This window comes from Hibiscus syriacus, unplaced genomic scaffold (assembly GCF_006381635.1).
Source record: "Hibiscus syriacus cultivar Baekdansim isolate YM2019G1 unplaced genomic scaffold, ASM638163v2 tig00110332_pilon, whole genome shotgun sequence".
NCBI lineage: Eukaryota > Viridiplantae > Streptophyta > Magnoliopsida > Malvales > Malvaceae > Hibiscus > Hibiscus syriacus.
In genome coordinates, this window is record NW_024062688.1 from 7,625,592 (window position 1) to 7,640,515 (window position 14,924).

Consider the following 14,924-nt stretch of genomic DNA (forward strand, 5'->3'; position numbering starts at 1 on the left):
ATTTGTTGGACATAATATAATCACATTATAAATTTTTATCATGTATTCTTAGTACAAATTTAATTACACTTACGTAACTGAATAAGTACATTTGACGAGTTGGTACTATTTATCTTTATTCTATTATATTCTATTAGGTCATTGTCTCATAGATTCTAAATCTGCTATGAGCATTTCTCTTTTTTCTTCTAAAATTCCCCTTCCACTCTCCGCTAGATAAGATTATGATTAGATTTAGATTTAAAATTTATAAGGAAATTACAATTACATAAGATAAAGTTTTAAAATAATATTAATTATGACATTGAAGAGTAAACAAAAGTATAACTATATTAATTTTTATTTTATTTTTGCAAAAAATAGAAAAGTATAATTAGAATTTTCTAATTATATTCGATTTAACAATATTTAAAAACTATGATAATAATGAAAAATACACAATAACTATATAATTACATTTAAATTCCAATATATAACAATTTGTAGGATATAATCCGTTGACACTCTTACTAAATGGAATATAATCTTCAATTTTGATAAAAACTATGGCGTTTAATTTTATGATTTGGCGTTGCTTTCCCTTTCCAAACAGCAAAGCCTGCAATTCCCAACATACCTTCCCATGAAAACCGCGATCAACGACCAGATGCTTATAAATCCACCCCTATCATGTAAATCCAAACTCATTGTAACATGCTGATTTGTCATCATGCGATTGGTTTAAATTCAAAACCATTGACCCACCAGCTCTCTGAATCATAACCCAACAGTCAATGTCCATCAAACACGTCACTAAACATCAAGCATCCGACCTCATTGAATCACCCAAAAGAAGAAGAAAATAAAATAAAATCATTTTGTGCCACCTTTTCTCTTTCACCTAGTGGGACAATGGACATAATCATGCATGGTTCTTGATTTCTCATAATGTAAGGTTTCCTTCTTTTTTCTCTTTCCCTCAGGTTGAAGCTAAGATATGCACACACACTTTAAAAACAGACAATTATTTTTCATTGACATTCAAGTTGTTATATGCAATGGCAGCAGAGACTCAAGGCTCCCCCATGGTAGGGGTTCCGGTACACCGGGAATCCGGGATGTGAGACCCGAGTCTGGCTCTGAGAATTTTGCTTTTTGCACCGATCCAAATACGGGAATACGGAGGGTTAGTTTGAGAGCACAGATTGACACCTCACCACCTTTCGGGTCGGTTAAGGAGGCAGTAACCTGGTTCGGCAGCAGCGGACCTTGGGTGCCGTTGTACAAGTTTGGAGAGGCATATGTAAGTTCTTGTTTGTTTTTTAGTAAGTTAATTGTTGTGTAACACTTATGTATGCATGGGATGAAAGTAGCATAGATAGCTTGAGATCTGTCAACGTCCTGTTAATTTTAATGTATACGAGCAGAATGGAATTGAAGAGTTTGACATAAAGAAAGTGGCAGAACAAGCAGCGAAATTGGAGAAAGATCTGATTGTGAAAGAATTAGAGACTCTGGATGTGCTTCAAGAACTCGGAACTACAAAAAGGATTGTGGAAGATTTAAAGAGACAGCTCCAAAATGAAGCATTAAAATGCACGGCCACTCCTACTCCATATGAACACAACATGCCATCTCCTGCTGCTATCAAAGAAATGAACAAGGAACACTACCAACAGATCCCGACCGGGAGTTCGAACACCTGCCCGCTTTCGTCTCCCGATTTGATCCTGATGGAATTGAAACAAGCGAAACTGAACCTTGGTAAAACCATCAACGATTTTGGGGTGATTCAAACTTGTGTTGAGTCTCTAAATAAGAAAATGAAGAAAGAGAAACGTTTACTTGAGAGGCTAACTTATAAGTTTGCAGGGGTGAAGGTGAAACCACAGGTTGACAACGATTCGAAGATCGAGCAGTTTAAGGAGATGGTCGACATCGATCCTGCCAAAACTGAAGTTTCAAGATCAATGCCAGTTCCAGGGAATGAACACAATAGGACATACAGCAAAGCTGCTGAATTGAGGTGGATTGCAGCCAAGAAGATGCAGGAAGCAGCCAGGACAGCTAATGAACTTGCTCTAATTGAAAGGAATGTCCTTACTGGAATGAAGGGTTTGTCAAGCAATGACAATTCATCCGGATTTTTCCTGCCGGAACTGGAACCGTTGCCTCGACCCTTGAAAGTGACAAGGGCTGAAGAGGTTTCTAGCAGGAAAGTAATCCATGCAATGCACAAATTTGCTGAGGGAAATATCTCCAAACTGTCAATCCTGAGGAAGCTGGAGGAAGCTTCAGAAGAAGTTAAACATAGTAAACAAGCATTGGAAGAGGCTCTTAACAGAGTCGAAATCGCAAACAGAAAGCAACTCGATGCTGTAGAAGCTCTGAGGAGATGGATTCCAGAAGAAGAAGAAGAAGAGAAAAAACAGGTGATTTATAATGCCACAAGGATCAACCATTTCCACCCACCACAGCATCAACACCAGCGTGTTCCTCGATCACCCTTACATGAACTGATGAACAAGAAAAACCCAACTATGGATGATGAACCAAAGCCTGTTTTAAGGCCAACGGTTTCGATGAGGGATATTCTGAGTAGGAAACAACACGTTACTCCTGAAGAATGTGTGGTGAAAAGGCCTAATGAAGAGAATAATACAGAAAAGCAAAAGGTAGCTTTGAGTCAAATGCTTAATGAACTAAGGGAAGATCTGACATTTCCTCAAGTACCTGGTCATCAAAAAGAACATGGAGATGATCAAAAGCAGTACTTAACCCAGAGGAGAAAGTTTGGGTTCATCCACATATCTCTTCCAACGGCAAAGCAAAACAAGAAGAAACCATGAAGTTAAACAAAAAAAAAGCAGGACAAATTTTATGACCATATAGAAGTAACATCGGAAAACAGGCTGCTTTGGGGTGATTCTTATTTATTTTTTTTTTCTTTTCACGTTGTTGGCTTCTTTGGATATTTGTTTTGAAATTGGTCTCTGCTTTGAACTCTGGGTTATATTCAGTATTCAATAATTCAGCCCTGAAATATTTCTTGGTAGAATTTCACGTTCTTTATATGTCAAAAGGCATTGAAATTGTGATGATTGTTTTGCTTGACAATATTTTATTTTGCTCGACAGTATTCTACGAGATATATATATATATATATATAAATTGTTGTTATTATGATGTCTCGAGTTTTAGCAATAAGAATGTCAAAGTATGAACATTTAATGTTAAATGATTGAGAGCGTTTAATTTAAATTTCTTCTTTTTATTTTATTTTTGTTAGAAAAATCGGTAATCCGAGAATAATATAAAAAACAATAATGATAATAAAATTCATATCATTATAAAAAAGAATGATAAAGAATGAATTTACTTTATTAAGATTGTTAACTAAAATAATAATCGGAGACTAAATCACACCTAACAAAATGAATCAAAGAGAAGTTAAACTTCTTAAAAGGTAATATAAAAATATATTAAAAAATAAAATTACTCATTTTTATTAATATATCAATAAAAATAGTCAAATCCTATCGTTACATACTTTTTTAAAGCTTATTTCCGACCACTCCTTTGATGCTTGAGTTCTTTGGTCGTTTGTCTTCCAAGATACAACAAGTAAATGATCAACTACAGTAGCACAACTGCAGGGATAAAAAATTGTCATTCGTCTATCACCATAAAACTAGTGGAAGAGAAATAAATTTTCTTTCAAAGTTCTTGAATTTTGAAATGTCAAAACTTGTTCTAAATTGTTGAACAAATATGTTTAACCTAGCAAATTAGCGCTATAGGAGATTTTCAAGAGATATTTACTTAAATCAGTTATATTTTAATATTTAAATTTAAACAGATAATAATATCTTTTAATTTGAAATATTGAAAAGAGTTAAATCGTTCGACACAATATTTCTTAATTTTATAATTTAATGTAATTTAATAGTTTTTTATAATATTTATGATCCGAAAAATATTGAACTCTCTTTTTGGCTTTACCTCTTTTATTTATGATTCGAAAACTTCAAATGCATAATTACAATTCAAAATTGTGGTTTTACCCCAATTTTAGCATATATTCCTCTTGTAAGAATAAGGTCGTTGAATGATTGCCTACTTGTAACACCGAAAATGGGATATTCATTGTTGGAGATGGACGAGCTTAAAGGATTGCCCACTTGTAACACCAAAAATTCTGGACACAGATTTAAATGATCCGATTATGTTATTCGAACCCAATGTTAGATTTAGGCCATAAATTTCACCCCAAGTTATCAAATTCCATAACTTCTAGGAACAGAGGAATCCCTCTCACTTTGAAAATGATACATGTGTTGCGGAAGACGGCTATCGAATAGAGCAAAATTACAATTGATAATTTGAGAAATAAAAATGAAGATAAAAGACAAAATTTACGTGAAAAACCCCTAAATAATATAGGATAAAAACCACGGGCAACGGTAGAAGAATTTCACTATGAGAAAATATGAATTACAACTTCTCTCGATCTACCAAGGAGAAAACAATGATAATTCTCTCTTGATAAAAAGAATAAAACAACTCTCAAGAAACTCTCTAAATTCTATAGTATTGGAAGAAAACTAGAATGCTTTGGGATGATTTTGAAGCTAAATGAGATAGGGTATTTATAGTTGAAGCTTAAGGACTAATCTTATAAATACCTTAAAGTACAATGACTAAAAGTTACAATTTTACCATTTAAAAAATTCAAGAATACCAGGCTGAATTTTTTTTTCAAAATTTCGGTGCATTGATTGGCACCGAAAGCCACCGATTTTTTACTTTCAATAATCTCCCACTTGAAGATTTGATTGGAACAATCATATCTTCACACAATTCTTTCTACCTTGTACCATCATGTTGCTTACGTCTCTGACAGGTCACAAGAGGATCAACACCAAGTAAATTTATCAGCATTGATCGCATTCGTCATGAAATCTGCTATGTTGTCTTTGGTATAGATCTTCTGCATATCTATTGTACATTCTTCCACTTTTTCACGAATGAAATGGTACTGAACTCGTATGTGCTTTGTCCTTGAATGAAATGTTAGATTCCTTGCTAGATACAAGGCGTTTTGACTGTCACAAAACATAGAGACATACTCTTGATTGTGCCCAAGCTTATCCAATAGCATCTTCAACCAAATTGCTTCTTTACTGGCTTGTGTAGCTACTACATATTCTGCCTCTGTTGTGGATGTAGCCATAACTGACTGCAATTTTGAAACCCAACTTACAGCTCCACCATCAACTTTGAACACATATCCTGTAGTATATTTGCTTTTATCCAAATCCATATGCATAGTCAGAATCTACATACCCATTGATTAGTAAATTTGATCCTCCATAACATAATGCAACAGTTGAGGTTCCTTTGGTGTATCTCAAGATCCTCTTTACTTTATTCCAATGCTCTTTGCTTGGATTCGCCATGTACCGACTAATCACTCCCACTGTTTGTGCAATGTCTGGTCTTGTGCATATCATAGCGAACATTAAACTTCCCACTGTCGATGCATATGGCACTCGAGACATCTTCATCCTCTCTTCTTCACTGCTAGGACTCATACTAGAGGATAATTTGAAGTTAATAGGAAGAGGGGTAGAAATTGGCTTACAATCTTGCATGTTGAATCGTGACAAGATTTTCTTTAAGTAATTCTTTTGTGAAAGCCAAATCTTCCTATTACTTCTGTCTCGGTGAGTTTGTATCCCTAGAATCTTGTTTGCTGATCCCAAGTCCTTCATTTCAAATTCCCTAGCTAGTTGTGCCTTCTATTATTTAATATGATATTTTTGAGTCCTACAACCAACATGTCGTCCACATACAACAACAATATAACAAAATCGTTATCGCCAGACCTCTTGAAATAAGCACAAGGGTCTGCATTAAGTCTGTTGTATCCAAGGCACATAATGAAGGAATCAAATCTCTTATACCAACACCTCGACGCCTGCTTTAGACCGTACAAATATTTGTTTAACCTACAAACCAAGTTCTTCTTTTCGTCTTCTTCAAAACCTTCAGGCTAGAGCATGTAAATCTCTTCTTCAAGATTCCCATGAAGAAAAGCTTTTTTAACATCTAGCTGCTCTAGATGTAAGTTCAATGTAGCACACATTGCCAAGACTACACGAACTGTTGTTAGTCGAACCACAGGAGAAAAGATTTCATTGAAATCAATACCTTCTTTTTTAGCATATCCTTTGATCACCAGTCTTGCGTGATACCTCTCCACTTGATCGTCGCCATTTCGCTTGATTTTGAAGACTCATTTGTTACCAATTGGATTCCTTCCTTGTGGTAGTGACACAAGGTAAGGGCTTCAATTTCTTCTTGTATCGCCATCATCCATAGTGAAGCATCTGAGTTGTTTATTGCTTCCTCGTATGTTGATGGCTCATCATCCTCTGTTAAAAGGCATTATGCAATATTTCCTTCTATAACATAATCTGAGTGCCAATTGTGACGTCTTCTCACACGATCTAATTGACGAGTTGTTGAGCTTCAGAACTCTCTGGTTCTTATTCATCATGTGTTGGTTCTACTTCAGAATAATATCTTTGTTCAATCTCATTTTCCACATGTATCTATGTAGTCTCTGACTTTTCAGCGCTATCATCGTCTTCTTTTCTTTGTAGATTATCTTCTACAAAGATAATATCTCTGCTAATGATCACTTTGTGGGCAATGAGATCCCACAAGCGATACCCCTTTACACCATCAGCATACCCCAAGAATTTGCATTTCATGAATTTTGGATACAACTTTGAAATTTCTTGGGAGTTGTACATCACGTACACAATACTTCCAAATACATGGAGGTTTGAATAATCAACTGGTTTACCAGTCCATATCTCCATTGGTGCCTTCGGCTCTATTACAGTTGATGGAGCTCGATTCACCAAATAACAGGCGGTGTTGACTGCTTCAGCCCAGAATGATTTTTCTAGGCCTGCATCCCTCAACATTGCTCTTGTTCTTTCTAACAAGGTTCTGTTCATCCACTCTGTCACTCCATTTTGTTGAGGAGTGTTTGCCACTGTGAATTGTCTTTTGATGCATTATTTCCTGCAAAAGTCATCAAATTCTTCGCTTGTGTATTCTCCTCCATTATCTGTTCTGAAACACTTGATCTTATTTCCAGAATCAAGTTCCACCCGCGCTTTAAAGATTTTGAAAGTGGAAAACACATATGACTTCTTCTTAATAGGGTACACTCAACATCTCCTGGAGTAGTCATCAATAAATGAGACAAAATATTTGCTCCACCTAGGGATGTAACTGGTGCTTGCCATACGTCAGAATGAACCAATTCTAGAACACTTTTGCCTCTAGAATTTGACGTGTTAAATTTTAATCGTTGATGCTTACTTGTTATGCAATGCTCACACAAAGGAAGTGTTACCTTTGTTAAGCCTGGAAGTAGCTTTTGCTCCACAAGGACTTTCATTCCTTGTTCTGACATGTGTCCAAGTTTCTGATGCCATAGCATTGCAGAATCTGAACTACATGAGGCAACAGAGGCTTCTACTTCTAGCAAAGTCTCTCCCTTCAGCATGTACAAGTTTGCAACTATCTTTTTTCCTTTCAGCACCACAAGCGCTCCACGAAATACCTTCATGATTCCTTTTCTTGTTTCAATTTTGCATGCATTATTATCCAACAATCCATAAAATAATAAATTTTTCTTCAGGCCTTTCACGTGCCGCTCGAACAACTTTAATTGTTCCATCATACATCATCAATTTGATGGTTCCCGCGCCATTGATCTCTAAGGCATGATCATTGCAACTATACACAGATCCTCCTGAGACATATTCATAATGATGGAACCATTCTCTTCTTGAGGTCATGTGATATGTTGCTCCTGAATCAATGAGCTATATATCAGCAAATTATTTTCTACCTTCCACGATGGTTGACGCTTCACAACATAGAGCATCTCCATCATCTGAAGTGTTTGCGGTATTGCCTTGTAGATTAGAGTTTTTATTTAGACTCCAACAATTCTTCTTCAAGTGACCCTTCTTTCCACAATTGTAGCACTTTAAATTCTTCTTGCTTCTCGAGTTTGATCTACCATGTTTGTGACTGCTGCTTTGGCCACGTTCTGTTGATCTCCCTCTCATCGTTGTTAACGCTTCTGTTTGTTGCAGATTTACTTGTCTGTCTTCCTTATTCTTGCGCCGATTTTCTTCTTGTAGAACAACAGCTGCAACATTATCGAAGACTAGACTGGTGACATTACTGTTTGTCAAGTTGATGATGAGTTGATCATACGAATCATGTAGATTTTGAAGTAGAAGTTCAACACGTTCTTGTTCTCCTATTGTACATCTTAGGGATGTAAGCTGAGAAAATAAAGTGTTCAACGTGTTTAAGTGCTCCGTCACTGAAGTAGATTCTGGCATCCAGAGAGTGTACAATTTCCTTTTAAGGAAAATTTTATTGTGCAGCGATGTGGCCTCGTACAGTTTGGTGAGATGATCACATATCTCCTTAGCTGTCTTCTTCTCCTCGATGCTTTACAATACTTCATCTGCTAATGCTAGATGAAATTTTTCCATAGCATTACCGTCCATTTCGACCCATTTGTTGTCATCTGTGAAATCTACCGGCCTTTCACTGATAGCTGCTAAACAACCGTCTTTCCTCATGATAGCCTTCATCTTCAATTTTCACATTGAGAAATTTCTCTCATTGAATTTTTCAATATCAAATTTCGTTTCCATAGCTTCTATTACAGATAGCTCCCACTATTTCACTATCGTGAATAGTTCTCTGGAACCTTCAAAGAATGGGTAATAACTTTTTACTTTCTTATGTTGGAGGATCCACATTTTGGTGGCAACCACAAACCATAAAGACAATAAGTAGATATTACACACTCTAATCTGGCTTGGATACCAATTGTTGCGGAAGACGTCTATCGAATAGAGCAAAATCACAACTGATAATTTGAGAAAATAAAAATGAAGATAAAAGAGACAAAATTTACGTGGAAACCCCCTAAATAATAAAGGGTAAAAACCACGGGCAACGGTAGAAGAATTTCACTATGAGAAAATAGGAATTACAACTTCTCTCGATCTACCAATGTGAAAACAATGATAATTTTCTCTTAATAAAAAGAAGAAAACAACTCTCAAGAAACTCTCTAAATTCTATAGTATTGGAAGAAAGCTAGAATGCTTTGGGATGGTTTTGAAGCTAAATGAGCTAGGGTATTTATAGTTGAAGCTTAAGGACTAATCTTATAAATACCCTAAAGTACAATGACTAAAAGTTACGATTTTATCATTTAAAAAATTCAACAATATTAGGCTGAATTTTTTTCTTCTTCAAAATTTCGATGCATTGATTGGCACTGAAAGCCACCGATTTTTTACTTTCAATAACATGAAAGAAAATAGGGGACTGAATGTTGTGCAAATGAGAGAAAAAGTTTAACCTATATAGTCTAATTAACCCAAACTCCTCCCGATTTCTTCATGTTGTGAAGACCTTAACCTCGTAGCATTACCAACATCCCTGTAAGTGACGGATTCAAAAATTTAAAATGTATCCAAAATTTTAGTTTATATTTTTAAAATAATTTTTTTTTATTTTCTCTCATTCTCTTAATACATTACACTATTTTTGTATACTTTTTTAAAAATAATGGGATGCACATATTCTCTCATGGGCTTAGTGCGTCCACCCTTGCTGTATGCATCAATCACAATTCTATAATAAACTTGCTAAATCTCCCTATCAACAACCCCTCTCGGCCGCTAATCATTAAACTAATTTTTATATGTTTTTTTCTAAAATAATGGAATGTAAATATTCTTTAGAGGCTCAGTGCATCCACCCTTGTTGCATGCATCACCCAGAGTTCTATAGTGAACTTGCTAAATCTCCCTACCAACAACCCCTCTCGACCGTTAGTTATTAAACTGATTTTTATATTTTTTCTAAAATAATGGGATGTGCATATTCTCTTAGGGGCTTAGTGCATCCACCCTCGTTGCATACATCACTCACAATTCGATCGTAAACTTGTTAAATCTCCCAACAAACAACCCCTTTCAGCCACTAGTCATTGGTAGCCCCCATATGCAATAATTACCATATGAAACATTAAACAAGCGTAGCCCAAGAAGTAAGAGTTAGATTAAGAGAAAACAATAGTCGGATCGAGATGTAGAGAGAAAGGGGAAGAAAGATTAGAGAAGAATAAGTTTATTTATGGTCGCGGTGAATTTCCCGTGACTGAAATATTAAATAAAAGATCTCATAAGTGAATAGACTTATATCAACGAGAGAGAAATCATATTTGAGAATCAAACAATCGGAAGACTAGATTATAAGATCCAAAAAAAACTAAATAAGAGTTTTAAACATATCATTTTAACCACTTTGGGTAGATTTCAAAGCCTTTGGCCCACCATCTTCCACTATCTCGTATTTTGGCATAATAGTCCATTAAGGAATCCAACTTAAAACTCTTATTACCATAACTAGTTTAGGCTAATTCTCCTATAATTTATTGTTTTAGGCACCTTTCAACATAATTAAACATAGAAGACGATTTTAAATATTTTATCAATAAATATAATACACGTAAATGAAATTTTAACAAATTTAATGCATTCGTCAATGGAATCGACATTAAAAAATCAGAGATATTACAATATCTTTTATAATTAAACATAATTATACACGTAGTTTTGATAATCTTTTATGATTAATTTATCTATATAGTCAAATATATTTGTATATATTTTTGTTCGAATTTTTTTGGTTAAATTTTTAATTCTTTTTCTTATATTGCCTTAAGTTTCGTACGTCAATGGTTATAGTAAAATATTTTATTTATATGTTTAGTTTATAATTATAATTATAATTATAATTATAAGCGTTCATTATAATTCTAAGTGTTTTTTATTAAATAAAAGTAGCTACTCTTATTAAAATAATAATAATAATAATTTTATGATAATTCAATTATCAAATTTAGAATATTGAACTCCAACATCAAATTCAATTAAACAATTCCTAACATGAAACATTAACATGTGATGCAGATAAAAAAATGGAGTCATTCACTCAATCTAATTATTATTTTTTATTATAAAAAATATTATTATTGCTGGTCAAACATTATGAAAATAAGATATATTTTATTACATTTTTTGTCCAAACAAAAAAAATAAAACAGAAACAGACAAAACAAAACAAAAGCAAAAAAAGGACATAACAGAACTGAAAAAGAGGAAAAAAGAGTGTGTGAGACAGAGAGATTGAGATATGGTGGACAACGCCAGAGAATTCATTTGTTTATCTTATGATCTGATTGGAAATGGGTATTTCCAGAAAGTCGCATTTGTAGCATTAATATATTTGAGCTGCTTCTCCATAATCCAAGTGGATGCTTCCATCCATGAATACCAAAACCAAAGCTTTTTCCGCCGTTCTAATTCCTTCTTCTTCCATGGCGGAAGTGAAGGCCTTTACGCTTCCAAGCTTCATGTTGATCCCAACAAAAAGCCTTCGCCTGAGGAAAATCATCTCAATGGCAAATCTTTTATCAGGTCATCATTGCGTTTTTTTCCTTTTTTTCTTGATCTGTTTTTCTTTCTTAGTTTCAATGACGATCATTAGGTTAATGTTTTTTAAACTGATTTGAACAATGTTAATAATATCATCAATTTCGGTGGATTTCCCCCTTTTCTTGAGTAAAGTGGGTTGCTCATTTCATGATTAGATTATGTTTTTAATGGATACAAATTACCATAAATGATATGGTGGGATAATTGTAAACTAAAAAAGTGGTAGCTTTTTTGTACTTGAATCATGTTTCGGGTTTTAATTTTTTGTGTTGATAATGAGTCCATGTATCATGTACTCGCATAGATGTTTTATTTCTTTGACACAAATTAAACAATTCTGGAACTTCTCTTGTACCTTTGATGGTATTGTTGTTTTCAGGTTTGAGTCAATCATCTTTCGAAGAACGAAAGAGTCTGCTGAAAAGAAGAATGATATGCAGCAAAAAACTGGATTGGTTGAGGCTATAATAGTTGAGGTAAAAGACCGGGAGAATATTGGAGGTTCATATTTGCATTCTGCCGCAATATGTTGCACTCCCGATCTGTCTAAGGAAGGATCGTGCAATGTAGGGGAGGTGATCATCCACGAAGATCCAAATCACCCGTATAGTCCACAACGAATACAAACCTTCTTCGAAGGAAAAAATGAGGAGACTACCATGGTGCTACAAACAGTTGAGATCAATCGTACTGGGATGTACTATTTGTATTTCATGTTTTGCGATCCGGAACTCATGGGCACGACGATCAGTGGAAGAACTGTCTGGAGAAATCCTGGAGGTTATCTTCCGGGAAAGATGGCACCCCTAATGACATTTTTCGGCCTAATGTCTCTAGCATACCTTGGCCTTGGTCTTGTCTGGTTTTTGTGGTCTGTCCAATACTGGAAAGATATAATTCAACTGCAGTACCACATTACAGCAGTGATTGGACTGGGGATGTGTGAAATGGCTCTATGGTATTTTGAGTATGCAAATTTTAATTCAACCGGAAGCAGACCGATGGGAATCACACTTTGGGCTGTTACCTTCACTGCTGTTAAGAAGACCGTCTCCCGTCTACTACTATTAGTGGTTTCGATGGGCTATGGTGTTGTGCGACCGACCCTTGGAGGTGTAATCTTCAAAGTTCTCCTCCTTGGTCTGACCTACTTTTTCTTTTCAGAAGCACTTGGGTTGGTTGAAAATCTGGGGAATATCAATGACTTAACTGGAAAAGCAAGGCTATTTCTGGTTCTACCTGTTTCTCTGTTGGATGCTTGCTTCATAATTTGGATCTTTTCTGCATTGTCCCAAACTCTAGAGAAGCTTCAGGTAGCACCATGCATCTCTTTTTTTTTATTATAACCCCATAGAAAATAGCTTGGAATGTCCCTTAATATGTTCTTTTAGTTTCGTAACACACTAGATCTTAGCAGATGCCATATTTTCCTCTTATATTGCATGTAAACCTTGATTTTGCGGTGCTATAAATGTAACTTAAATAAAACTCCTCGCTCATATTCTCTTGTGGACTTGTTTGGTGAAAGGTCAATATGTGAATCCTTTCTGCATATCGATGATTGTAAATTACGTTTTTTACTTGTTTTAGGCAATAGTGATAATAGCTTGCAGCTGTGCTTTAGCAACATAGGGAAGATTTATTAACTTTCATTTATGAATCTGGTATATTTGGTTGATTTAAAATTTGAAAGGGTTTATTCATTTTCTTTCTGTACAGATTAGAAGAAGCATGGCCAAGTTTGCGCTCTACCGGAGGTTTACCAATACACTAGCAATATCAGTTCTGCTCTCCATTGCTTGGGTTGGTTATGAGGTTGTTTAATATACTTCTCTGCCATCATATACAAGTTTGCTTCATTGTTTTATGTCTTTTATCCTCCTCGACTCTCAAGTCCATGTTTAGAAGAAAGCTAGTTACTCTTGGATCGTATGGATCTAAAATTCTCCATTTTCCAACTCCTTTTAACCATCATTCGTACTGTTGTATAGCTCTGAACATTCAAATAACTATCAGATTATATTTTCCATATAGAGCATAGGTGTATTCATCTAATCAAGCTTCGTTGTTCAGTTGTACTTTAATGCAGCTGACCCATTAAGTGAACTGTGGCAAAGGGCATGGATTATCCCAGCTTTCTGGAATCTGCTTGCGTTTGTACTTTTGGTGGTAATATGCAGTCTTTGGGCTCCATCGAACAATACGACAAGGTAATCCCTGGAAAATGGAAACTCGAACTTTCTTTATTAGGTAGAGCTTGGCAATTAGAGATTTATGTGCAGTTCATTTGGTGATGAGAATTGTTTTCATGTTGTTCTTCGAAAGGACAATGCCTAGAGATCTGGTAGAAGTGTGGATGCTTTATTGTATTTGGATCTGGGGTTGCAAGTGCTGGGGATCGAATCCCGGCCTTGTGGGAATCCACCTACTAAAAGGAGTAGGAGTTGGATTTATATGAACCAATCTCAGGGTTTATTTGTTTTATTAAGCATGAGCAGTTTCTTTTCATATTATACGAGCATCTATCGAGGCGTACTGCATTAGGCAAATTACATGGAATCAGGGACTTACTCGAGCTAGTCAGCTTCACTTCAAATGCTCTAGAGCAATCTTTTAGAAAATCCCGAGTCACTGTTTGCATCTAGAATATCATCGTTATGGTACTCGACCAGAGTAGGTTTCACATTCTCTACACTTCAAGCTTGTGGCTTGACAATGGTGCTTGTAAGATTGGCCATTTTAATATACTTAATATGTGTATATAACCATGCTTCATCATAATAGTTAAATTGTTGTATTTTTCAGATATGTATATAGCGAGGAGACGGGCGATGAGCTTGAAGAGGAGGGTATATCACTCACTAGCAGTGGTGTTTTATTGGCCGGAGAATCGACAGTTAAGCTGGAAAGGAAGGAAAGGAAGGCATCAAATGCTGATATATTCAGGCTCGGCGAAGAGCTCGAGGAGGATAAAAGAGAATAGCGAGCGTTTTTCGTCCCATATCCCAACAGATTTCAGAGTTCATCTAGCATGCTTATGATGTCGCCTTTTTTGCATCTCATATGATTCTCCCTCCTCATAGTCCGTCATTTTATCAGAATTCAAAGTGAACCTTGACCTGGTATAAAAAGAAATGCTTGCGGATGTAAAGATTCAAACTTTAGGCAACAAATGATATTTTTTTTTATATATTTACAACATGCAGAGGCAGAAAATTAATCATTTGAAACATACTTCAAGCGTCGTATATCATCGTTCAAGTTCAATGACCCAATTTTCATGAAGAAAAAAAACTAACTCATAAATTATCATTCTATTAC

The 14,924-nt window shown here is 35.3% G+C and overlaps 1 protein-coding gene and 1 pseudogene across 1 annotated transcript; both read left to right on the plus strand.

The window, feature by feature from the left end:
• The first annotated feature begins 1,037 nt into the window (after window positions 1–1,037).
• On the plus strand, window positions 1,038–2,896 carry LOC120119284 (annotated as a pseudogene).
• An 8,399-nt stretch (window positions 2,897–11,295) lies between these two features.
• LOC120119945 (transmembrane protein 87B-like) lies at window positions 11,296–14,746 on the plus strand. Its single transcript, XM_039139732.1, has 5 exons — window positions 11,296–11,585; window positions 11,983–12,916; window positions 13,323–13,418; window positions 13,677–13,813; window positions 14,409–14,746. The coding sequence occupies exons 1-5, from the start codon at window positions 11,302–11,304 to the stop codon at window positions 14,584–14,586; spliced, it is 1,629 nt and encodes a 542-aa protein (XP_038995663.1). The 5' UTR covers window positions 11,296–11,301; the 3' UTR covers window positions 14,587–14,746.
• The last annotated feature ends 178 nt before the right edge of the window (window positions 14,747–14,924 follow it).